At 46.6% G+C, this 27,120-nt stretch overlaps 1 protein-coding gene across 13 annotated transcripts in view; it reads right to left on the bottom strand.

Annotated features, from left to right (window-relative positions):
• Nucleotides 1–27,120, bottom strand: part of MARCHF10 (membrane associated ring-CH-type finger 10) — a 110,119-nt gene that overhangs the window by 39,367 nt on the left and 43,632 nt on the right. For 11 of the 13 annotated variants that reach the window (XM_021929314.2, XM_017950835.3, XM_009190957.2 and 8 more), the window contains 2 exons: nucleotides 18,581–18,752; nucleotides 2,552–2,704 (listed from right to left, as the gene is read on the bottom strand). In XM_021929314.2, coding sequence (XP_021785006.2) covers nucleotides 2,552–2,704; nucleotides 18,581–18,752 — 325 coding nt within the window. The remainder of the gene's footprint in view (nucleotides 1–2,551; nucleotides 2,705–18,580; nucleotides 18,753–27,120) is intronic. The other 2 variants (XM_021929313.2, XM_009190956.4) reach the window with 1 other exon arrangement.

The raw sequence follows: 27,120 nt of genomic DNA on the forward strand, positions 1-27,120 counted from the left end.
ACCCAATGGGCAAAGGAATCAGCAAGGGCCGCTTTTGAAAAACAGAAACTGGAAGCTCAACGGGAGCCATTAAGCTCATCTCATAGAGGCCACCGAGTTGTCACGGGGTGACGCTGGCCTGAGGGGCAGGAGAAGTCCCAGGGTATGTGCGGTGCTGCGGCTCCTGCAGTTTCCTGAAACAGGCAGGGGGAGCATCTTCACCCTTGCCTTGTCACCACAATGGTCTTCCTCTTTAAAAATTCAGTCAGAGCTTCTCTGCAGTGTGTGTGTGTGTGTGTGTGTGTGTGTGTGTGTGTGTGTTTCCCCTAAAGGTGGCAGACTGTGCCATTCTCAATTTATGCTATTTTAACCTTATTTTTTTTTTTTTAATGTCTATCAAATAGAGAGCAGATTTCAGGAGCTCTAGGGCTGGGAATAGACAGGCACATTGGTATGCCAGGGACGTGCTATTCATAGACCAGGCCCTGCAGATGCTGCAAATGCTTCTCTGAGGCCCTGGGCTCCAGCTGTGAGTGAAGTGCCTGCCATCTCCAGGAGTTCTAGGGCAACAGAATGAAACCAGAACAAGCATCTGTCTTCCCTGAGACTATGCTTTTGGTCTCGACTTCTTGGTGTGCTTGACCAATAGTTTCCTACATTCCAAGAGCCGTACACTTTTAACTTGGTTCGCTCTGGTTATAAAAGTGGTTTATGATCATTGGAGAAAATTTGGAAACTATTGAAGAGGATAAAGAAGAAAATAAAAATCCCCCATAATCCCAAACTCGGATGATCGTTGCTATTGTTCTGGAATTCAGGGGTAGGTTGCATACTCAAGACCCCAGGGCTGTTTTCATCCTGCAATTGTGCTTTGGCTCAGCTTCTTTTCTTCTTTCTTTCTTTTTTATTTATTTTAGAAAGAGGGTCTTGCTCTGTCACCCAGGCTGGAGTACAGTTGTAGGTTCAAACGATCCTCCTGCCTCACCCTCCTGAGTAGCTGGGACTACAGGTACATGCCACCACACCTAGCTAATTTTAAACTTTTTTTCTAGAGACGGAGTCTTGCTTTGTTGCCCAGGCTGGTCTCGAACCTCTGGCTTCAAGCAATCCTCCCACCTTGGCCTCCCAAAGTGCTGGGATTATAGGCATGACCCATCATGCCTGGCCATGGCTCAGTATTTGAACAATGAGTTTATTACCTTTAGGTGGAACATGTATATTGTAGCTTACCACAGGCTCCATAACCCGTTACGCATCTGTCCTGCTATATCCACCTGCTCCCTGAAGGCATTTGAATTTATAACCCAAGGTTCTCTTATCAAGAGATAGTTCTTGCTGGGTGCGGTAGTTCATGCCTGTAATCCCCGCACTTTGGGAGGCTGAGGCGGGCGGATCACCTGAGGTCAAGAGTTCAAGACCAGCCTGACCAAAATAGAGAAACCCCGTCTCCACTAAAAATACAAAAATACAAAAAAAAAGGCCGGGCGTGGTGGCGCATGTCTGTAATTCCAGCTACTCGGGAGGCTGAGGCAGAAGAATCGCTTGAACCCAGGAGGTGGAGGTTGCAGTGAGTCGAGATGGTGCCACTGCACTCCAGCCTGGGTAACAGAGGGAGACTCTGCCTCAAAATAAACAAATACGATTAAAAAAATACAATAAAAAAATAAAACAAAGGGAATTGTGTTCATTGGTCATGACATAGTGTGATGCTCAGTGGTTTTCTAAGAGAAAGAATGGGTCCATGGCCAGGTTGACTATGAGGTGTTGCTTTCCATGAGTCCCAAGGGGGTGATACACCAAACCAGTGTTTGGGAATAAAGCATAGATTCGTTCCAATGTTGTGTATTTCTCACACATTGTGATCTTGCTGAGTTCAGCGTTCTGGGTCAGAGGGGAGAAGATCTCTGTGGGAGGTGAGCAGCCTGTCACTCACAGACACACATCCTCCCCATCCCAGGAAGTAAGTGGGAACAATGGTGAGGTGGGACATGCCCTAGAGCTGCAGATCTGCTTCTCTGCCTTCCTCAACCCCTGCCCTCCACCACCCAAACACCCTCCACCACCCAAACGCCGTCCACCACCCAGACGCCCTCCACCACCCAGACGCCGTCCACCACCCAGACGCCCTCCACCACCCAGACGCCTTCCACCACCCAGACGCCGTCCACCACCCAGACGCCCTCCACCACCCAGACGCCCTCCACCACCCAGACGCCATCCACCACCCAAATGCCATCCACTACCCAAATGCCATCCACCACCCAAATGCCCTCTGGAGCAGCTGTACAGCTGATGTCCACTCAAAACCGGTCACACTCATGGAGTTATGGGAGAGAAAAAGATACCCTCCCCACCCCACCTTCCCCTTTTCCCAGCAGCCTCTCCTGGAGGAAAAAAACCCCCAAAACCCTAGGATCATACAATTTGCTTTTAAAGCTGTTTCATTTTAAGGTACACGCCCCTCATTTACTTAAAAGTACAAGTCTCTAAAAACCATAAAGAATTCACTGGGTAACAGCAAAAGTCAGTCCTCCTCTCCAAGGACAAAGGTGCGGGAGCCCCGGGCCCTTACCTGCTCTCCTGGGAGCTGGCACCTTTGCGGGCCACTGCGGTTTCTGTCTGCTTCTGTCCTCAGACGCTCTCGGGCTGTGCAATTCTGGGCTGACTGTAAATCTCCTCAGGTTTGGCTTCCTCTTCCTTAATAAAACCATTGGTGCTTCATCTGCTGAAAGATACAACATCTTTTCAATAATTATTTTGTTTACAGGAAAATGTCGTCCACATAAAGAATGTTCAAAGGGCCCAGCAGTGGTCGGGGGTAGGGTTAGGTGGAAGGGCAGTCAAGAGAAAGGACCCAGGAGGTCACAGAAGAGCTGGATTTCAAATCTGGTTTCATGTAACCATGTGAGCTTAGGAAAATCACTTCACCTCTTCAAGCCTCAGTTTCCCTACTTGCTACAGGGAAATAATAATGCCTCCTTCATAGGATCACCTGAGGTCAGGAGTTTGAGATCAGCCTAGCCAACGTGGTGAAACCCCATCTCTACAAAAATACAACAATTAGCTGGGCTTGGTGGCGCATGCCTGTAGTTCCAGAGGCTGAGGCAGGAGAATTGCTTGAACCCGGGAGGTAGAGGTTGCAGTGAACTGAGATGATACCACTGCACTCCAGCTTGGGCAACAGAGCGAGACTGCATCTCAAAAAAAAAAAGCCTCCTTTATAAGCACCCATGACACCTATGATGCAGAGGCCAAAGGGAGGGATCTTTCCTTTTGCTAAGAAGTTTCATCCTTTTTTTTTTTTTAAGATGGAGTCTTGCTCTTGTAGCCTGGAGTGGAGTGCAGTGGCATGATCTTGGCTCACTGCAATCTCTGCCTCCCAGGTTCAAGTGATTCTCCTGCCTCAGCCTCCTGAGTAGCTGGGATTACAGGTGCCCGCCACTACGCCCAGCTAATTTTCATATTTTTAGTAGGGACAGGGTTTCACCATGTGGGCCATGCTGGTCTCAAAGTCCTGACCTCAAGTGATCCGCCCACATCAGCCTCCCAAAGTACTGGGATTACAGGCATGAGCCACTGTGCCCGGCCTTGCTAAGAAGTTTCTAGGTTCCAATCCACAGGTCTTGTGATGTGCCCGCTGGTAATACTGTTGGGACACACAATGTCTCTGCCTCCCTAGTGCTCAGCCAGGTTCGAATCACAACATATTTTGTGTAATACCTGCATATTTATATCTTTAGGTTTATTAGCAAACATGCCTGTAGAGAAACGTTGCAAGCATCTGGGAACTGTATGCCTTTCTGTTTCCTGTCCCCTACCCTCCACTGTGTTGGGACGATATTCATAGGAAGACAGTTGCTGGGGTGCTATTGTGGACCTAGTTTCCAATGAACATTTTCTTTTTAATCCACATTTTGAATTGGGTTGCTAATTGATACAGTTTTGAGTTTCCTCTTCACATGTACTTAGTGTCAGTGCACGTGAATGTGGAGGAAAAGTTCTAGTATATTCCATGCATCTCTATAAGTTCTTGGGTTTACAAGGCAGTTACATTGTGAATATCTGGACGAAATTCCCCAAGATCATTTATTTACCTGGATCATCTTCTTTAGACAGTTTAGAAATGTCACAAATAGATGTAGGCAGCTGGGAACATAGGGATAAAGCCAGGGAAGGCCCTCGACTCGTGTGTGAGAGCACAGCCTTTTTTGGCACGAGTCAACTGGATTCATGTTCCAGAGTGTAAGTTGTAGTCGTGTGAATAGTTTTCCTGCAGATTCAGGAAGGGAATTAAAGTTCTTTCTGGCAGCCCATGAAACCTAATTTAATACAATGACTAGGTCTACTTACTTCTGACGGGCCTCAGGAGGGCATGGCAGTGGTGCTGTACACCAAGACAGAGAGGATCATGCCCCGCAGGGAACTTACTAGAAGAGGGAAGTTGCTGGTGGTGTCAGAGCAACTTGGGGCAAGTTGCTGGAGCCCAGAGAAGTTGTAGGTGTGAAAGGAGAGACTGAAAGTTCTCTGGGAAATGAGAAGGTAGTCTTGCGAAGGTGTAGGATGGTGATTAGATAGATTTTGCTGATCAAAAAGGGGGTGAGAGGAGGAAGGTGAGAGAGTGAGAGCGAGCGAGCTCTCTCTTAGTGCAAAACACACTAAGGGATCTGTCACTGAGGGAAGGAGGGAAGCATTTTCCCACAACCAAAAGTTGCATTCCTTGAACACAGAGGCTTCTCCCTCATCACCTGAGACCTCAGCCCCCCTCAGTTCTCAGAAGTCCTGCCTCCTGCTTTCCACCTCATGGAGAGAAGAGGAAGAAACTGAAGAAGGGCCAGGGAAGGGGCAGGCCTGAGGCTCAGGCCAAGTCTAGAAGGTCAGGACCTGGCCCCAAGGTCCTGAGGATAAGAATTTCACTTTGATTTCCAGCAGGAATCCCAACAGAATATTCAAATTTCCCACACTCCCCAGGCAGCAGAACTTCACACTGCCCAGAGGCCACCGAGCCCCACCACTGTATTCGCCTTCACAGGGAGGCATGCTTCTGCCCACGGGACCTTTCTTGCCCAGCCTGCACCAGCCAGAAGGTCCTCCAAGGTCTGTTTCCAGTTTATTCCACCAAGTCGACTCTGACTCTGCTTTGGCAAAAACCCTTACTTTCAGGGTTTTTTTTAAAAAATGGCCTTTAGCATTTAAATATTCTAAAATTGCTTAATGAGTATATCTTTTCTCTCCAACTAGCCTGCACGCTCCTTAAGAATGAGGATCATCTCTTAGCCAGTCTACGTGTTGCCTCATACTGTTGTGCAGGACAAGTATTAATTGCCTTGTCGTGGAGGACAAATATTAGTATGATGTGTGGGGCTTGAGAAGATGCATTCAGCCCAAACTACAGGGGAACTTGAAAACTAGAACACGTTTTTTTGTTGTGCAGAACGCCCAACATGGCTTAAGATAAAAGGTTATTTAATTTGTTTTCTTGTTCAAAAAAACTGCTTTCTTCAAAGCATCAGATCTCTTAAATGATTGCCAAAACCATTACCATGTGTCCTCTAATCAAGTTCTCGGCAAACTAAAGTAATAAAGCTGAACAACTGGAGATTGTTTTACTAGGCCTGGCAGTGAAGAAACCGCCCCTATTAGTGTAGGCAGGATCCTCTGACCTTTGGCAACTTTAACCTCAGTTTCTGCAACTGTAAAATGGTCCATCTTGTTACTGTGAAGTTTAGCAAAAACGTACATAAATGGCCTAACTGGTGCATGTTAGGTGCTAATAATGGTAGCTGCTGCTTCTACTGTAAAGAATACTACCACTACTACTGAGAATAATAATGGGAAATCTGAAGTCATTCCCATGAGACAACTGAATTTGACCAGAAACTCATTGTTATGCAGACTTCACAGGTTGGGAATAACTTATTCAATAGCCTTCATTCCGGTGTAGTTCTTGTTGATTCTCTCCCTCAATCCTTCTTTTATAAAATCCAAAAGGCAAATAGCAACTCTTTATATTATGATTTGTTCAACAAATACCTGTGTGCCTTTGCTATGCTGTAATTTGAGGGTTCACAAAGATGAGCAAGATGTTGCCTCATGACCTTAAAGATTATTATAATCTAATTTGGCTGCACTGCTGACTTCTTCTCTGTGATACCCTTTTGGTTCTATGGAAAACAAAACTCTCGCAAAATATTTTCTCTTCTCTCTCTGTAAGTCCAGTCACAAATGAGGTGACCTAGATTGCAGTTTGCGTGCACTTGGGTTTAAGAGTTTCTAGGTCCGGGTGCAGTGGCTCACGCCTGTAATCCCAGCACTTTGGGAGGCTGAGGTGGGTGGATCACGAGGTCAGGAGTTCGAGACCAGCCTGGACAACATAGTGAAACCCCATCTCTACTAAAAATACAAAAAATTAGCCGGGCATGGTGGTGGGCGCCTGTAGTCCCAGCTACTAGGGAAGCAGAGGAGGCAGGAGAATCACTTGAACCCGGGAGGCAGAGGTTGCAGTGAGCTGAGATTGTGCCATTGCGCTCCAGCCTCCAGGCTGGGCAACAGTGTGAGGCTCCATCTCCAAAAAAAAAAAAAAAAAAAATCCCAGCACTTTGGGAGGCCGAGGCGGGCGGATCACGAGATCAGGAGATTGAGACCATCCTGGCCAACACGATGAAACCCCGTCTCTACCAAAAATATAAAAAATTAGCCGGGCGTGGTGGCGGGCGCCTGTAGTCCCAGCTACTCCGGAGGCTGAGGCAGGAGAATGGCATGAACCCGGGAGGCGGAGCTTGCAGTGAGCGGAGATCGCCCCACTGCACTCCAGCCCGGGTGACAGAGCAAGACTCCATCTCAAACAAAAAAAAAAGGAGATTCTAACATTCAGCCAGTCATGGTGGCTCATGTCTGTAATCCCAACACTTTGGGAGGCCGAGGCAGGAAGATTACTTGAGCCCAGGAGTTTGAGACCAGCCTGGGCAACAAAATGAGACTCCTGTCTCTACAAAAAAAGAAATTAAAAAAAATTAGCTGGGTGTGCTGGCATGTACCTGTGGTCCCGGCTACTTGGGCGGCTGAGGCAAGAGGATCACTTGAGCCCAGGAGGTCAAGGCTGCAGTGAGCTGTTTGCACCACTGCCCTCCAGCCTGGGCAACAGAGCACAACGTTGTCTAGAAAAAGTTTCAAACCCTCAATTTGTATACCAAATTCCCATCACTTCACTTGCATGAAAAGTGAATCAAATTTCAGACCTTTGGGGGCTAGAATGGGTCTTCACCATGTCATAGATTCATAGATTAATCTGCAGGAAGACCAAGTCCTAGTTACACTGGACGATGAAATTAGCTTCCTTTTCAGGTAGCAAGACAAGCCCTTTGCCTTACAGAAAAGGAAGCAGTTTGTGTTCAGGAGTTTCACTGCCAGGTAACTCAATATCCTGTTTACCAGTGAATTTTGGGAAGACTTTGGTTTGCTTTGGACAACACACAGATCCCTACTTCTGGGATCTGAGCAAGGTGATGCCTCCAGTTTTAAAGAAACCGAACAGCTGTTTAGATTAAAGGCATCTGCCTTTGTTCTCTTAACAATGCTGGGAAACTGTGATTGTCGACTGAATAGTTCTTAATTTGACCAGGAAAGGGGGAAAAAAAGGTAGAAATCTCATATTTGTACAAGACCTTGACAACTGAGAACCAAGTCCATTCAACTGTTCATGTTCGGCTCTTCCCATCACTTGTCATCCACAGATAGTTCTTGATAGACAAAGTCGAAAAGGACCATAAAAGGGAAATATAGTTCCTGAACCCTTATCCCGCCCTACATTACCTTGACTGGGATCCCTGGTGCCTAGGAGGTGCCAAGATCCCACTGGAGAGACAACTCTTTGAAAAAAATGTGCTTTCTTTGGATCCTGGGAAGAATTACAGCTTAATCGCAGGAGCCAATGTTGCCTTGGGGTAACAGGCAGCTTTCTGTGCAGTCACAAATAACAGGTCACGTCAATTTGCCTATTTGGGTGTGCGAGAAATGTGTGTTGTCTCACATACCCAGAGGAGATCTTAATTAAAGCTTAATTATGTACCATAAATATGTTTTATTTTGGAACTCAGGGGTGGGATTTTTGATTTTAGGAAATGTGATGCCTAATAAGTAGGCACGAAAGGGAATGTAAACATCGGCTGAGCCCTTCATTTGTCCCTCCTCCGAGTGGTTCTGAATGGGTTTCGGTTCCAGTGTGTGCCTTCAGAATGGCCTGCCCCCGGTGCCCCGGTGCCACCGCTCAGGGCGGCCCTGGCGTGTGCACATTCACATAGCCAAGGGTGTGATCAGATGCATTAGGAGAGTCTGTTTGGTTTCTGGGGGTGACATTGCACAGTGTGCCAACTACAGGAGGTAAGAAATCAAATGAGTCTCCGGAGAGGATGGGATTTTATTGGTCGCTTGCTCCGTTGGCGCTAGAAGGTGGAGCCCGAGTGCAGTGGCCACGCTGTCCCGTCTTCCTGCTCCCCCGAACACCACACCGCCTGGTATTGTTCTTGGCGTTGCCTCTGGCCCCTCTCCTGTCCACCTGCCTTCTGGAAGCCCGAAGTCCCCTCTCCCTGACTCCGCTGTGCTGTGTGCCTTGCAAGGGTGACTTACCACACGAGGTAAATCATACTGGGCCTTCGGGGGCCCTGCAGGCACAGCACAGGGGTCTCAGCCGGAGTTGGGCAGGAGATGGGGAAGTAGCACAGCGCGGCTGGGGACTCAGGCATGGGGTCCGGGGAGGTGGAAGCGGTGCTTGTGAAGGAGGGAACGGTAACCAGAGGGAGAGAGTGGGGAGGTTCCTGGGCCACTGGGGAGGCAGGTGGCACTAGTGGCAGGAGGAGGCAGCAGTAATTGGTATTGGGCTGCAGGACAGGGGAGAAAGCGAAGACGGAGCAGTAAGGGGTGTATTCAACACAGAACAGGGGGTGCTGGCTGCTGCCACCTGCACAAAAGAAAAAGAGCAGTCAGGAAGCAGCACTGGGGGTGGGGTGGGGGGAAGGACATAAAGACGTCTGCGAATGAATCCAGACTCAAAAATTGTGCTCCAATGTCACAGAAGCAGCAGGCCTGGCTCCTGCCCAGGAGGCACCTGGACTAGATCTCAGTGTCACTGAGGAGTTAACCAAGGGAAGCGGCACCAGCATCACACCCCGTTCCAGCCAACAGTCTCCAGCGTCCCTGACAGATGTCGGGAAGTTCTTTCCCCTGTAAGATCTCGGAGAATGTCCTGGGGCTGCCGTGTGGAAGCTCTGGGGCCTTTCTCGTCTCCCACTGCCAGCCTAATGAGCTGTGCTGGTAGCAACAGATGGCGACCTGCAGGGTCTCACTTGGGTAAAGCTCTCTCCCCCAATCCTCCAGCTGCCCCCGCTAGCAGGCTGTAGTCATGCCCTGATCTGGCCTTTCTGCTGCGGAGGGGAAGCTTGGGAAAAGAGAAAGAAACGAGAGAGATCCCGGCGGGATCCTGGGAAGGGAGAAAAATCAAGCTGGCGGAAAAGCAGGTAAACAAGAGAGATGTCCTGTTGAAACTGATGATCTGTTCACTAACCTCTCGCTCAAACTGCTAACCTCGCTGGAGGCAGAATACGGGTGCCCGATGGAGTCATGAGTCAGAGCTACCCCTTCATGCCTGACAAATCTCAGCTTTGCCACTAACCAGCTGGGTCACCTTGAATCAACGGCTTACCTGCCCGGAACCTGTTTCCTCACCTGCAAAATGAGACGGGTGTTTTTTCTAGCCTTGCTCCTTCAAAGGTGGTTCATAGACCAGCAACATCGACGTCACCTGGGACTTGTTAGCAATGCAGGCTCTCAGCCCACCCAGACCTTCTGAATCAGAACCTGTAGTTGCTCAAGAGCCCCAGGTGTTTCTCGTGAATGTTAATGTTTGGAAAAGCAAGGCTCTGAGACAGCTGCCCAAACCCTGGGGATGAGAATCACCTGTTGTTCTTGTTCAAAATCATTTTGCAGGCCCCTTTATTGGAGATTCTGATGCTGTGGGTCAGGGACGGGAAGCAGGAATTTTTATTTTTATGAAGAACCTCCCTGGTGATTTTTATTGTCAGAAAAGTTTGGGAGATGCTGCAGCTAAAATCAGTTCCAAGTCTAAAGTCCATGGTTGTAGCCATCCAGTTGAAAACTATCACCTAAGGCTGGGCGCGGTGGCCCACGTCTGTAATCCCAGCACTTTGGGAGACTGAAGCGGGCGGATTACTTGAGGTCAGGAGTTCGATACCAGCCTGGCCAACAGGGAGAACCCTCATCTCTACTAAAAATACAAAATTAGCCGGGCGTGGTGGTGCATGCCTGTAGTCTCAGCTGTTCGGGAGGCTGAGGCAGAAGAATCGCTTGAACCCGGGAGGCGGAGTTTGCAGTGAGCCGAGATCGGGCTATTGTACTCCAGCCTGGGTGACAAAGCAAGACTCCATCTCAAAAAAAAGAAAAAGAAAAAAAAAAGAAAGAAAACCATTACCTATCATGCAGGGGGTCTCAGTCCTTAGTGTCATGCTACAGAGGATTCAAGTAAATATTATCCACTTGTTTCTTCCCAAGTGGCCTCTGGAGTGGCTCCTGTTTCTCAGGATCATTTCTCTCTCTAGCTGTCTTCACTCATTCTTCTCTTTACCATTATCTCCCAAAGTTCCCCCAATATCTCTCTTCTTACTCCATCCACTCTTTCAGGGAGACATTCTTGCCATTTCATCCACCTCTTACTGCAGGCCCTTGGGTCCTACCAGCAAGTGCTCTGGGAGGAAGGGGAGTGCTCTGTTGGGCAGGAGACCTGGGTCCCCAGGTGCTTCCTGGCAATGCCACCTGGCTGCCCTGCCTGCACCTCAAAGACAACACCACAAAAGGGGACCCACACTGTCCTTGCTTCCTCAGCCTTGGCAGAGGCAACCTCCACTGGCCTAGTTTCCTGGGCCAGATTCCTGAGTTCTCTTTGATTCGTCTTTCTTCCTTATCCCTACATCCAAGTCACCAAGTTCTGCCAGCTTTACTTTCTCAAATGGCCCTCAAGCCCACTCCCTCTTCCTATTCCCTCTGCTTTTTTTTTTTTTTTGAGAAGGGTCTCGCTCTGTCACCCAGGCTGGAGTGCAGTGGCGTGATCTTGGCTCACTGCAAGCTCCGCCTCCTGGGTTCACGCCATTCTCCTCCCTCAGCCTCCCGAGTAGCTGGGACTACAGGTGTCCGCCACCACGCCTGGCTAATTTTTTGTATTTTTTAGTAGAGAAAGGGTTTCACTGTATTAGCCAGGATGGTCTCGATCTCCTGACCTTGTGATCCGCCCGTCTCAGCCTCCCACAGTGCTGGGATTACAGGCGTGAGCCACCGCGCCCGGCCTTTCTTTCTTTTTTTTAAAATAGAGATGGGGCTTGCTATGTTGACCAGGCTGGTCTTGAACTCCTGGCCTCAAGCAATCCTCCCATCTCAGCCTCCCAAAGTGCTAGGATTCCTTACAGGTGTGAACCACTGCACCTGACCCTCTTCCCTCTGCTTTTGCTCCCGCTCAAGCCCTTCTCATTTCTCCCCCAGTCCCCTGCAACTGCTACTTGTCTGGTCTCCTGGCTGTGTCTGACCACTCTTGGCTGTGTCTGGCCACCCTCACACTCTCAGCTGGCCCTTCTCCATGCTGCAGCCAGAGTCAGCTTTTACAAATGCCAGTCTGATTGCATCACTTTCTTATGTAGAGCCCTTCCAGGACTGATGCCCCATCTAGCATGACACTTAAGGCCCTTGGAGGCCTGATCCTTGCCTACCTGTGGGGCCTCAACTTTATATTTCCTAATTTGTAGCCTGACCCTAAACCAGAAACCAGAGCTTCTCTCTCTCTCTCTCTCTCTCTCTCTCTCTTTTGAGATGGAGTCTCGCTCTGTCGCCCAGGCTGGAGTGTGGAGTGCAGTTGCATGATCTCAGCTCACTGCAACCTCTGCCTTCTGGGTTCAAGTGATTCTCCTGCCTCAGCCTCCTGAGTAGATGGGATTACAGGTGCGCACCACTACATCTGGCGAGTTTTTGTATTTTTAGTAGAGATGGGGTTTCGCCATGTTGACCAGGCTGGTCTCGAACTCCTGACCTCCAGTGATCCACCCACCTTGGCCTCCCAAAGTGCTGGGATTACAGGCGTGAGCCAACACGCCTGGCCCTAAACCAGAACTTCTGAAACTCAGATGTACATAGGAATGTCCCTGAGATCTTCTCCAATGCAGGTTCCGAGCCAGTCAGTCTGGATTGGGGCCTGAGGCTCTGCATTTCTAAGAAGCTCTCAGATGATGGTTTCTGCTACTTGCCTGGGGACATGTGGAGCACAAGGCCCTAGATTATTTGTAGCTCCTTGATGTCTGTCTGTCTCTCCGTCTTCCTTGCTCCCTCTCCGTGCCTTTGCACACTCAGTACCTGCTGCCAGGCACATCTTTCTTGCCCTCTTCACCTGGTTAAACCCCTGTCCTTCAGGATTTTCACTCCACCTGGCCCTGCCCACAAGCTCTTAGAACTTACCTTGGTTAGGGCATGTACTGCACTATTTGCCCTTATTGGAATCCTGCTCGCCCACCAGGCTGGGAGCCCTGGAGGACACGCCCTGTGTGTTTTGTATTCTGGTTCCCCATTACCCGGCAGGTAAACATGTATAGATGAAGTGCTGAATGAATGAGCGATGGATGAGTACACCAGTTTGCCCTGGTATCATGCATCCTGGGGCGGTGGGGACAGTTGAATGTATTTGCTAACATCCCCATAGGTACTGGATAAGCGGATGACTTCACTGATGATCCAATTGTTAAAATTTTTAATAATCAAATTATAACCACTTTTTTTATTGTTGTTGTTGTCAAGACACAGTTTCACTCTGTTGCCCAGGCTGGAGTGCAGTGGCACAATCTCGGCTCACTGCAACCTCTTGCTCCAGGGTTCAAGCGATTCTCGTACCTCAGCTTCCTGAGTAGCTGGGATTACAGGCACACGCCATCACACCCAGCTAATTTTTGTATTTTTAGTAGAGACGGGGTTTCCCCATGTTGGCCAGGCTGGTTTCAAACTCCCAACCTCAGGTGATCCGCTTGCCTTGGCCTCCCAAAGTGCTGGGATTACAGGCATGAGCCACTGCGCCCGACCAAATTCTAACCACTCTTACATCTCAAATGCAAGTGTCTTTGGTCAAGCAGCATTCGTATGGAGACACTAGCCCTGGAGCAGTTGGCGGTATTGGGAGCAGGGTTCATAAGCAGAGGAAGGCCTGGGGATTAACCTTTGCCTAAAGCCTGGTCTACATCTAGGGTTTCCACCCACCTACCTACCTGGTGAGACTGGCAAGGATTTCCATTTTACTGGTGAGGAGACTGAGTTCAGAGAAGTTGCCTGCTCACATTTATGGGGTTATAAAATAATAGCACCAGGATTTGGAGGCAGGACTTCATTCTGGGCTCTGCGACAACCCTGAGCCCCTCTGTCTTGACAGCATGTATCATAACTGGACTGATAATTACGATTCTCTATTAAAAAGTGGGAGCATCCACTTAAATTGTTTTGTTTCTAACTTGGCAGATAGCTTGGAAAGTTGCTGGACACCAGTTGGACTTGCCGCAAAAACCATTCATCTTGGCCTTTCAGAGAAAACCTTCAGAAGAATTGATTTGCAAGGTAAATTATAAGGATTTAGGGTTTGCCCTCAAATTTCTCTTTCAGGCTGCTCTTCAAATAAATATTTCCCAATCCAAAAGAGACCACAGTTATTTTAGATGTTTGTCTTTTAACATCTGAATGCACTGCTTTTTCTTAGTTTTACAAGAACCTGTCCTCACAATAATCCATCTGCGGCTGAAAAGTCTTGTCACTCCTGCAAATCTGAATGCAGTCATGACTAACATTGCATTAAATAATAAGTGAGGATAATTTCAGAACACTTGGCTTTGCTTTAAAGGGCAAGATTTTGGAAGCAGGTTCACAGGACTCCATCCAGATCTGTCTTCCTGGCACATAACTCGGGGGACCATGCCCAAGCTCCAGGTGAGAGCAGAGGGCAGGAGAAGGGACGCTCACTTCCCACACGTCTGGCCCCAGGGTAGAGAGCTCGTTAGGATTCCAGGGGCCAGAACCCCACAGCACAGTGGCCTTTGGATGCCCCTCCGTGTCCTGGAAAGGACAGGCGGCTCCTCTCCAACTCCGGGTGGGGCTGGGAGAGGTCTTGAGAGCATGCAGGCCTTGGAGGCCAACACAACTCTCCAAATGTCCCTGTGTCCCTGCACTCGCTGGGCCTGCTAGCTGTTCTGGGTCTCAAGGATATATATACAATTCTGAACATGTAACTAAGAACATGTAACTCCGCTAGGCTCATACCTTACCCTACACCAGTGTTCAGGATGTGGGATTTCTGAGCTGATTGCACGTGAGACCCAGCCAGGTCCTGACTCACTGCCTGAATTTTCCATGTCTTTCTGGAGATAAAGCCTATCTCTGGCTTGGTGAATGCTGTCTGATTCTTCATCTTTTTCCATTTGGCATTTTGCTTTGAAACTCAGAGTGTTTTTGAAACTCAGAGTGTTGTAAAAGTATTTGTACCTGCATTTACGTTAAAGATTCTAGAAAATACAACTCTGGGCTGGGTGCTGTGGCTCATGTCTGTAAACCTAGCACTTTGGGAGGCCAAGATGGGAGGATCACTTGAGCCCAGGAGTTCAAGACCAGCCTGGGCAACAAAGCAAGACCTCGTCTCCATAAAAAGTAAAAAAATGGCCAGGCGCAGTGGCTCACGCCTGTAATCCCAGTACTTTGATAGGCCAAGGCAGATGGATCACCTGAGGTTGGGAGTTCAAGATCAGCCTGACTAACATGGAGAAACCCCGTCTCTACTAAAAATACAAAATTAGCCGGGCATGGTGGTACATGTCTGTAGTCCCAGCTACTCGGGAGGCTGAGACAGGAGAATCACTTGAACCCGGGAGGGGGAGGTTGCCAGGAGCCGAGATCATGACACTGCACTCCAGCCTGGGCAAGAAGAGCGAAACTCTGTCTCAAAACAACAACAACGATGACAAAACAAAACAAAAACAAAAAGAGTAAAAAATTCACCAGGCATAGTGGCGTGTGCCTATAGTGACAGCTACTTGGAAGGCTGGGGTCAGATGATCACTTGAGCCCAGGAGTTTGAGGTTGCAGTGACCTATGATTGCACCAGTACACTTCGGCCTGGGCAACACAGTGAGACCCCACCTCAATAATCAATCAATCAGTCAATCAATAAAATACAACTCTGATTTTTGTAAAGAAAAAAAGATGTTTTAGGAGGACAACCTTAAGACAAAGAAAACAAAGTTTTCTAGTCCGTTCTCCTCATTACCTGCTGCTCTCATGTACTAGGAATAATAATGTGATCATTAACTGGCTGCAGCGGCAGGGAGTGTGTTAAAGGCTGGACGTATGTTTTATCACTGAGTTCTCACAGCAATCTCAGCAGGTAGGATCTGTTTCTCCCCATTGTACAGATGAGGAAACTGAGGCACAGACATACTTTATTTGGCCAAAGATAGACAGCAAATAAATGGGGCCCAGATGCAAATGCAAACATTTTGACTCCAAAACACTTGCCCATAAACTGCATGTGCCACTGCATGGAGAGAGATAACAAGGAACACCGCAAGTCACTTGTCCAGAAGCAGTTTCATGGACGATACAAACTTAATTTAAATGCGTAAATTCCTTTTAACAGGATGAAGAGCAATCTGATGGCTTCTCGGTTACAAATCTATTTGTAGAGGGCATTGATAGTGCCTACATTTTACATAGTCGTTTTGGAAGTTCTAGATGGCAGATTACACACAAAGAAAAACCCCTTTTTGATCACATGGATTATCATTACATAGATTTGCAGTCAAGCCATGTTCCCCAGCTATACTCTTTTATTCAGTAAAAGTCTGGCATAACACAGGAAGTTATACCAGATTCCACTTCTGTAGCCTATGAGGCAGATGTTGCAAAGGAATTTCACTGTGTTTGATGCCTCAGTTTCATACAGAATCTCAGGTCTGACATGGGAGAAGTTTTGATGACTTACTGCCAACTTTGTATCACCCCCAAAATGCTTTAGAGAAATATCTCTCTACAGAGAAAAGCAAGGAACTGTGAATTTCACTAGTGAATTGGATCAATGTGTCCAGCTAATTCAGGTACCAAATCCTATTTTTCTGTTAACAGCAGAAAACTGTCTACATCACGGCTGCTACCGAGCTCAACTTTTCCTGAACGGACTCAGCTGAAATCCTTGCCATGTCTCCGTTCTCATTTCGCTATGCTAATTAGGGAGCCCAGAGGGTGAGTCCACACATGTTAAATGGATGGATCTTAACACATCGATGCTTTGTTTTTAGCCAGATTGCTGCACAACTTATTCCACTTCTGCAGCACCTGCCATCCATCACCAGGACGGCTCTGCTTGGGGACGGCCAGGCCACAGCCCTCCTCACGGCTGCATGGGTCTTGGACGTGGTCTAGGGCCATAACGCGGTGATGAAGCTGGCGGTTTGTAGAGGCTTTTACTACAAGTAACATCCCTCATTTGATGAAATAGATATCTTTCTGCCAACCTGGCTCTGTCACTGAAACCTGGTGTTTTTCAGTCTGGTAATTCTTCAAATGTGATGTTTTAAAGAATGTTAAGTGAATTAATTCTCCCTTTTTGTCAGTGCTGTAAGTTCCATACAGGGTTTGCTCAGTCTGAAGAACATCTGTGTTAATCGGACAAACTAAAGCATTGGGTGGATCTAAACGGTTCCTTTTAATGATTTTTCTCCACGATGACAAAGCACACTATGCAAACAACCACCTGATTTTAGCAAGAGGGCTAAAAATTATATTGCATAAATGGAGTTGCATTATTTAAACTTAAATTCAGGCCAGGCGCGGTGGCTCACGCTTGTAATCCTAGCACTTTGGGAGGCAGAGGTGGGCGGATCCTTGAGATCAGGAGTTTGAGACCAGCCTGGCCAACATGGTGAAACCCTGTCTCTACTAAAAATACAAAAATCACCCGGAAATTGCTTGAACCCGGGAGGCGGAGGTTGCAGTGAGCCGAGATCATGCCACTGCACTCCAGCCTGGGCAACAGAGCAAGACTCCATCTCAACAAAAACAAACAAACAAAAAACCCTGAAATTCAAACTTTTGCTATTAAAAACATCCTCAATTCGATAAATTACAACTTGTATTTTGAAATATTGGTGGAATGACCTTACCTGCTCTGTTTCAACCTTAGACAGCTGAATTAAAGCCTAATTCCTACCAAAAGTCTTTAAAATGAGAAATTAACCGTGATGATACTTTCCCCTGATTAAATAAGAAGCAAGAGTTGGGGCTTTGCCTGAGAGAACATCATTTCAGAAGTCAATTTGGTTTTGACTTCGTTAAAGCAATAAAATGTGGGTGGTTAATCTGAGTGAAAGCTGCCATGTTCTAAAAATGCAAGAAGACTTAACTGGACGGGTGGTTGCACGGCAGAAGCTATTTAGGATTGGAAAGTAGCTGTGATTTGGATTTTAATGAATTGCACGCTATTGACGAATTCTTCAGCAGTTAGCCTGAATCCTTTCTACTCAACTTAGACCCTTCTGCCTAGTTACTCCAACTTAAACTTCAGTTCTTGGAGGAATCAAGTTTGTCTTATAGCGGTTGTCTTTGATGGAGATGAGCCCGAGAGACATCAAATTTTCAGTGAATTTTAGCCGCTTTCTGGAAACTATTAAATCACTCCCGCCCCAAGCAGAAGATTGATCTTTGCTCTAAGGCACCTAAAGAGTGACTATTTTTCCAAATTGCACAAAAAGGAGGATTTATCAAGCACCTTTTCTCTCAGAGAGGACAAACCCCGAACAGAAAAACTTTATTACTTTCTCTCTTGGCTATAAATTGTGCTATTCAGATGTATTTGAAAGCTTCTCTTTATGCTCTTGCTTGAGCCATAAAACTTGATACCTGGGGCCAAATGCCTTTATCCCCAAGAAGGGCGAAGATGATGAAAAGGCAGCAGCTGTAGGCGGAAGCCACACAAATGACTGGGCAGAAAATGCGGGCAGTGGAGAAAGTTACATTGCATGATTCACGCCTCCTTGACTTTATATTCTACTCTAAAATTAATGTTACCGTTTGCATAGGATCACTGGCCTTTCACAACCTGAATTAGCCATTCAGAACACACTAGGTTTAACCAATACCACCTATTTGATTGTTGTTGTTATATTTATTTATTTAATGTATTTATTTTTGAGGCGGAGTCTTGCTCTGTTGCCCAGGCTGGAGTGCAGTGGTGCCATCTTGGCTCACTGCAACCTCCGCCTCCCAGGTTCAAGTGATTCTCCTGCCTCAGCCTCCCGAGTAGCTGGGATTACAGGCGTGCATCACCACAGCTGGTTAATTTTTGTATTTTTAGTAGAGACAGAGTTTTGCCATGTAGGCCAGGCTGGTCTCAAATTCCTGACCTCAAGTGATCTGCTGGCCTTAGCCTCTCACAAGTGCTGGGATTTCAGGTGTGAGCCACCACGCCCGGCCTGTTGTTATTTTTAATACCGGGATTTTAGAGCTGATGAATTTCAATAAGTCAGCCACTCACCTGGAGAGGGTTCGCTGGGGTCCGCTTTGTCTGCTTTCCTTGCAGTCATGGTACTTTTATGTTTCTGCTTGACTGATGTTTGGTCAATTGCTGGAAGTTTGGAGTCACACTTAAACGTAGATATCTTGGTAGATGACCTTGGTTCAGTTAAAGGATCCTCTTCACTAGAACTCTACCAAAAATGAAATACGTCTGAGTATCAATGGCCAAGTAGGTCACCTTTGTTAGGCAGAGAAAACAGAAATGAGGCAAACGCAGTGACCCTCTCCAGCAATATCCTAGAGTCGTCTGCCAGGGTCAACACGCCCGTCCACCAGAGAGATTCAGATGGACTGGGCGGAGCAACTTAGAAATAACGGCAGAAGGCCGGGCGCGGTGGCTCAAGCCTGTAATCCCAGCACTTTGGGAGGCCGAGGCGGGTGGATCATGAGGTCAGGAGATCGAGACCATCCTGGCTAACATGGTGAAACCCCGTCTCTACTAAAAATACAAAAAACTAGCCGGGCGTGGTGGCGGGCGCCTGTAGTCCCAGCTACTCAGAGGCTGAGGCAGGAGAATGGCGTGAACCTGGGAGGCGGAGCTTGCAGTGAGCCGAGATCGCGCCACTGCACTCCAGCCTGGGTGACACAGCGCGAGACTCCGTCTCAAAAAAAAAAAAAATAAATAAAAGAAATAACGGCAGAATTAATGAGTCTGTTTTGCAGAACATTAAGAAAGTACGCATTTTTCTATGAGTGTGTTTTGTAGAACATTATGAAAAGAATGCATTTCTGACCCTTAAGTAATCTGATGACCGATAAATAGTTCATGTTAAAAGCTACATATGAAAGCAGGAGAAAAAAACTCAGTGATTTTAAACTTCGCATTGTTATTTGAACTACTTTGGAGATAGGCTAGAAAAAAAAAGTTCCTTACGTTAATCATATACTTGACAATGAAAAGGAAATGTAGAGTGTGTGGCCAGGCCGATTAAATCAGACCTCAGTTTCAATACTCTGCGTTATTGGGTGCAACATGACACAGACTAATCTTTAAAAAGTCCCCTCCTTGTCACTCTTCTATAAAGAAGTCAGAATAAATCTATGCGTAGACAAATCATGATTCCTGTTGTGTCAGAATATCTCAACACAGCCATGCCGACGCAATAAAAATTATCCAGGCATGGAACAGCTTTATACTTGGGTGTTACACAAAGAAAGGATGAAAACAATATAAATATCAGAAACCTGGTCTTAAAGGTGATTTAAGTACAGCCTGATGCCTTTAGGTCCTGGTATTGGTATGACTTCCTAGGCTATCCATTCCGCAAGAAACAAATCACTAGGTTCCCCCTTCCCCGACCCTGGGGGGTCACCAGGGGTGGGGTCACTAAGCTCTCTCCTACATTGCACATTAGTCCAGTGTCGGAAAGTCCTCTGAAAAATGTGGTCTTTTGCAGACATAGAATGCTAAATTAACGTCCCTGGTACCTCCCCAACTCTTGCAATTTGTATGGATCTTGCTCACCGTTCTCCCTGTCAGTTGTGGCACTGTCATTTCACAGGCTCCTGACTCAGGAAAATACTCTGAGTGGCTTTGAATTATTGGATGTGATGTAAGACAAACTAAATTCTAAAACAGTCCTCTACCTGTCAGTCTTCTGTAAATAAGTCTACATAAATCTACAGGTGGACAGATCACGATCCTCCAAGATGATGAATCATGCTTTTAAATTGAGAGTTTGGATACAGCCTTCGAACAAATAATTCTTGTTTCTCCCCATAATTTCAGAAAATAGACCACCCTCAGATAAAGTGACCAGAGAAGCACAAGACACAACATACTGATTGTTTTCCCCTTTCCTTTTCGATTTTGCTATTTAATCGAAATCCTTGCAAATTATTCTGAAATGTCAAAGATGAAACATTAGGTCATTTCTTTTTTCTTTTCTTTTCTTTTTTTTTTTTTTTTTGAGACAAAGTTTCACTTTTATTGCCCAGGCTGAAGTGCAGTGGTACCATCTTGGCTCACTGCAATCTCCGCCTTCCGGGTTCAAGCAATTCTCCTGCCTCAGTCTCCCGAGTAGCTGGGATTACAGGCACCCACCATCATGCCCGGCTAATTTTTGTATTTTTAGTAGGGATGGGGTTTTGTCATGTTCGCCAGGCTGGTCTCAAACTCCTGACCTTAGGTGATCACCCTGTCTCGGTCTCCCAAAGTTCTGGGATTACAGGCGTGAGCCACCATGCCTGGCCGAAACATTAGCTCATTTCTGAACATGAGATAGGTTCTCTATTCTCAGAAAAGAAAATGTGGGCACATTTTAAGTATGACACCTAAGACTGTCATTGTAATTGGGTCCTGGAAGTCACAGTCCTGGAATTGTGTCCCAAGAAGAGCATCAATGAATAGGGGACAGAATTTCCTCCACAAACTGCCCAACACAATCAGCTCGCCGTAGTGGCTTAAGTCAACTCGCACAGGGCCCTGCAAGTCAGCCCTTTCTTTCCAACCAGCAGAAAGGCAGGAAAAATGCCCCAGGCGAGGATGACCAACACCTGTGTCAGCAGCATCAGCTGCAGGTGTCCGCTCAGCTCCTCTTAGGGGATCCATCTCCATTACCCCCAGCCAGGGCCGGAATTCTTGGCTTGCCCCAGGCCGTGGTGAATAGGGAGGAGACCTTTATTGGTTGGGCTGTTAAGCCATGTTTATCCTCCTCCACCCATTCATTAAACCTCAAGCCTTTAGTGCACTGAAGAGGTGAAAGCTTGGCCAATTAAACCATCCTGTTACCTGTGGGATTGTAAGCATATATTGTGAGTACAACCTTCTCTGGTTCAATCAACCTTATTTCTAGATGGTAACCATTAAGAGTCTAGAAATTGCAGCTAGAAGTCGGTGTTTTATCGGTTGTAAACTGAAGGCACAATGGCAAGAAGTGTAATACTTACAAATGTGTTAAAGGACTTTTTTCCTGCTTGCCTCATTGAGAAATCTTAAATAAATCACGTCTACCTTGTGGAGACAGAGTCTTGCTCTGTCGCCCAGGCTGGAGTGCAGTAGCGTGATCTCGGCTCACTGCAACCTCTGCCTCCCCGGTTCAAGCAATTCTTCAGCCTCAGCCTCCTGAGTAGCTGGGACTACAGGCACACACCGCCATGCCTGGCTAATTTTTTGTATTTTAGTAGAGACAGGGTTTCACCATGTTGCCCAGGCTGGTCTCGAACTCCTGAGCTCAGGGAAGCCGCCCGTCTTGGCCTCCTAAGGTGCTGGGATTACAGGTGTGAGCCACCACGCCCGGCCTATCCTCTTTGATGAAAACCCAAGGATCATCCTTGAGTGGGAGAAGTTGTAGTAAATCATTCTGGCACTAAAGCGTGGTATTTAAGGCCCTGGAGCCTGGCTCTACGGGAGTGAATCCCAGCTCTTGCACATAGTAATTGTGTGATATTGGGTTAATTCATTTCTCTGGATCTCAGATTTCATTGGTGAACAGTAGTATCTACCTTTTGGTGGTTTTGTGAGGATTACATAATATATATATGTACACATAGCACTTAGAACAGCGCCATATACATGTAACCCAGTAAGCGCCATGTAAGTATTGGCTTTTATGATTAGCCATTAATTCATGTTCAGCCATTTAAAAAATTAACTAGCTAACTACTAAACATTTACTACCTATGGTTGAAACCAAAGCTAAAGTCCCCAATGAAAAATCCTATTGGATTTCACCTATTCCAGAAGGGTATAAATGGAGACGTGGGTCAGTTCCACACTGGACTCTTGGTTTCTTCTCCAGGGAATATAATCTATGAGAGTATGACAGTCTTACAAATGGCCAGTTGAAATTTATCTAGTTTTAAGAAAATATGGTGCAATGGTTTTTCAGACCGTAAAACTCTAATGGCAAATATTTGACAACATTAGAGATAATCAAACAATAATAATTAAAATTTTAATTTTAAAGTTGATTTTTTAATTGCATCTTTTCCTCTTGTAATTTTGAAAAATAATTACAATTTTCATTGCTTCCTTATGTGTCCCCAAGTTGAAATGTCACTTGGAGGTAGAGACAATAGCACACTGCTATTCCTCTGGGGGACAAAAACCAGCTCTATCTTTAAAAATCAAAGCCCATGACATTAAAAACAAAAAGCCAAAATAAAACAAAACCCAACCTACATGATACTTAAGTATACTTTACATTCTCTACTGAGAATTTGATGAAAGTTCTAACAAAGCCATGTTAACTAAAATAAGTTGACAAAATTAATCGGTATTTTTTTGAGAATCGTCATTTTTGTACTTCAGGTTTTCCGAAGATCCTGGACTTGCTCTACTGGACTCATGCCTAATAAAGTAGAGCTATCACTTTGCCCAGCGCTATGCTCTTTCAAAAGTTCGCAGAAAGGCCCACACTGAGAAGAGAAGGAACTTAACTGGGTAAGTAGCATTGGGCAGTGAGGTAATGACATCATGGTTCAAGTTAGACGTCCTGGAAGGTGAAGACGCATGGGTTGGGGAGGGGGATGTATCTCCTCGGGAATGTGAGAATGATTCGATTCTTAACAACTAGGACCTAACAATATGGTGTCTGAAATGATAAGGCGACCATGAACAGAGATGACCCGAAGAGCAAGTAGACTAAGGCAGTCGGGGACAGAAAATACTTCAAGTTATTTTCCAACTGTTGCCTGATGGCTCCTTTCCAAGAACCGGGAAACTGGTTCTTAACTGATATGCCATTTCTGTCCCTCCCTGAGAGGTGCTACTGAATTCTGATTGATGTGTACCAAACCCATCTTTGCCATGAGTCGTGTGATGGAGGCTGAGCTGAGTGGATCTACGATATGGTGCAGGGCACAGCTTACTGTGGATGGGAGGGAAAAGGCAGAGTAGTGTCAAGCTGGCGCCAGACTGTGTTGAGTACATTTGAAATGAACTTGGTCTCGTGAGATTATAAAAGAGCATGGTCAAGGCAGTGAACCTCAACCTTTAAACAGTGACAACATGGGAAGGTCGATCAAGGGACTGTGTGGGCCAACGAGAACCTTCAGAGCACTGTCCCCAAAGCCCACACTCAAATTGTGCCTCAAACACAAAAACCGCCTTAGGGAATTGAGGGCAGCTTGTATAAATAGCATTCTGGATAGGACAGTTACCTTTACATAGTCATGAAATATAAAATATGTTCTGCACAAAGTGCTGTTGTAGCACAAAGCAGGCAAAACTTTCTCTTGTCCAGAAAAAAACTTAGAGCAGCAAAATCCCTCCTGCGGGTTCAGGACAATTATGAGTGTGCCAGAATTGTAAGCCTGGACAATAAAGAACGAGGATCAGTAGGCTTTTTGGTCTTTCTGGACTCAGGTACCACCCACCTGAATCAAACTGCTGCTGACTCTCGTCTGTCTGCCCCATCTGAAGACGTGGCTGCCAGGTGGAGCTGGGCAAGACTAGGCACTACATGCCCTTGGTCTCCGTTTTGCCTGAAGATGCTTTTTGGAGGCCGGGTGCGGTGGCTCACACTTGTAATCCAAGCACTTTGGGAGGCCAAGGCAGGCGGATCACTTGAGGTCAGGAGTTTGAGACCAGCCTGGCCAACATGGTGAAGCCCCGTCTCTACTGAAAATACAAAAAGAATTAGCCGTGTGTAGTGGCACGTGCCTGTAATTCCAGCTACTTGGGAAGCTGAGGCACGAGAATTGCTTGAATCTGGGAGGCAGAGGTTGTAGTGAGCCGAGATTGTGCCACTGCCCTCCAGCCTGGGCAACAGAACAGGACTCTGTCTCAAAAAAAAAAAAAAAAAAAAAAGATGCTTTTTGGAGTCAGCTGGGCTGCTAGATTGCCTTAATATCACAGGCACCTGTCTACCGTCGAGTTCCACAAAGAACAGCCTCCTGCCTGCAGGCTTCTCCCGGATTTTCAGGCCAGCAAGTTGAAACGACCAGCCTGTGACCCTGGCTGGAGAGTAGCCTCGGTGATTTAAGTCTTCATAACATGCCATCACTATGGGGGTGCCCTCTGAAGGAGAGCCATGTGGTCTACTTGTTTTGCGATTACTATTCAGCCCACTATGGAATGGCCACTGAGTGAAACTTCGCACTGCAAATTACTGACACAGCAAGCAGGACGTGCTAGGTACTTCTTAGGATGCCAGGCAATCCCTTGCGTGCTGCAGAAATCACTGTTCAGTTTACATGGTTGGTGACCACACATTTTCCCTGCTTCCAAATACTAGGGATCCCTGTGTGTAGCATTATCTGGCTGTAGCAGGAGCAGGATTCTGTGTGGTGCAAAGACGAAAAGGAAGCAGTATGTGGGAAGGAAATTGATAGATTTAAAAAACTGGAATGCAGCCGGGCATGGCGGCTCACGCCTGTAATCCCAGCACGGTGGGAGGCTGAGGCACTTGAGCCCAGGAGTTTGAGACCAGCCTGGGCAACATAGCGAGACCTTGTCTCTACAAAAAATTTAAAAAATTAGCCAGGAGTGGTGGTGTGCTGACAATGAGACAGATAAGATTAATGCCTTACCAGTAAAATGGAAAACAACATTTAATCAAGGGATGCGTTGTGTTGCACCCATTCTAAATGTCATGGAAAACCCCTGGGAAAAGGTGAAAGGTCAAGGGAAGGTGGTGGTGTGTGCTGGGACTTGAAGAATGGGTGGAGTCTGGCCAGGCTGGAGGCAGCACTTGAGCCGCAGGATGGATGCAGTGAAAACAGCAGGCGTGATTCTAGGGCAGCCAGGCAGGTGGCTTGAGCACAGGGTGAGGAGGAGGGTGTGGGCCAGATTGTGGGGAGCCGTGAGATTCAAGCAAATGTGATAGAGAGTGGGGTCCCACTGAAGGTTTCTGAGTAGGAGAATGCTTAAAGTAGTATTTACGATTTAGGTATATGTTTCTTTTAGAGAGAGAAAACAAAACATCCTGCAAATTTGCCAGTGAAATAATCTCTTTGTGGTTTCAATGGTTTATTTTTGTAAAGCATAATTCTTTATTACAAAAGAAATGTATGCTCAGAATGGAAAAGCAAAGACAAGCATAAAGATATTTAAGACATTCAAAAACCAATTAACCTTGAAATAAAAGCTTTGAATTGGTTGGTCTGTATTCTTTTTTTTTGTTTTTGAGACAGTCTTGCTATATTGTCCAGGCTGGAGTGCAGTGGTGTGATCTCGGCTCACTGCAACCTCTACCTCCCAGGTTCAAGTGATTCTCCTGCCTCAGCCTCCCAAGTAGCTGGGATTACAGGCATGTGCCGCCATGCCTGGCTAATTTTTATATTTTTAGTAGAGATGGAGTTTTGCCATGTTGGCCAGACTGGTCTTGAACTCCTGACTTCAAGTGATCTGCCTGCCTCAGCCTCCCAAAGTGCTGGGATTACAGGTGTGAGCCACCTGTAATGCCCAGCCCTGTATTCTTTTAGACACTTTGTAACGACTGATGGAGACTACTCCCTTTCTATCAAAATCCCTTCTAAATTGCTAAGAGTTGAAGTTGGGATGTGTGGTTGCCCATCTTGAACTGAATTGTTCAGCCCCTGCACCTACTGCCCCACTGCAACTCAGGAAGAAGTTCTCACCCAGGGGAGTGTGAGCAGAAGCAATGTGTGCAGCCTCCACAGAGAAAATCTCTGGCCCTGCACCTATGCCTGTCACTTCCTGTCAGCTGGAGAGCAACAACTTTGAAAGTCATATGTTGAAGACGGCAGAACCAGCATCCGCCTGAGTCCCTGAAGGTCTGAGAAGTGCTGCCTGCTGATCTGTGCATCTCACCAGGACTGTCATGTGTGCAAGAGATACACTTTTATCTTGTTGTTTGAGCCACCACATTCTTGGTCCCTTTGTTACAGCAGCTAAGATTATCCTAAGATAGAATTGTACCATTCATATGGGCCAGGCGTGGTGGCTCATGCCTGTAATCCCAGTACTTTGGGAAGTGGAGGTGGGTGGATCACTTGGTCAGGAGTTCGAGACCAGCCTGGCCAACATGGTGAAAGCCCGTCTCTACTAAAGATACAAAAAATTAGCCAGGCATAGTGGCATGGGCACCTGTAGTCCCAGCTACTTGGAAGGCTGGGGGAGGAGAATCGCTTGAACCTGGGAGGCAGAGGTTGCAGTGAGCCAAGATCGTGCCATTGCACTCCAGCCCGGGCAACAGGGCAAAACTCCGTCTCAAAAAAAAAAAAAAAAAAAAAAAGAATCGTACCATTTATACTGTTTTACTTAACAATACATTGCAGCAATAGATACCTTTCTAGAACTGTTTTCAACTTTATTTTGAAAAGTTCCAAATCTACGGAGAAGTTGAAAGAATAGTACGAATCACACCCTTTATTCTTTACCTTGGCAATTTGCTTTCTCTTTTTATACACAGTCTTTTTCTGAACATTTTCAAAGTGACCACACTTCAAGATACTTTACCCCTAAATACTTCAGCAGGCATCTCCTATCAAAATAGACGTTCTCCTGCAATGCCACAATACCATTATTTTACCTAAGAAAATTTAATCATCCTATCATATTTTCTAATATGCAGAGCAGATTCCAACCCAATT

This window comes from Papio anubis, chromosome 17 (genome assembly GCF_008728515.1).
Source record: "Papio anubis isolate 15944 chromosome 17, Panubis1.0, whole genome shotgun sequence".
NCBI lineage: Eukaryota > Metazoa > Chordata > Mammalia > Primates > Cercopithecidae > Papio > Papio anubis.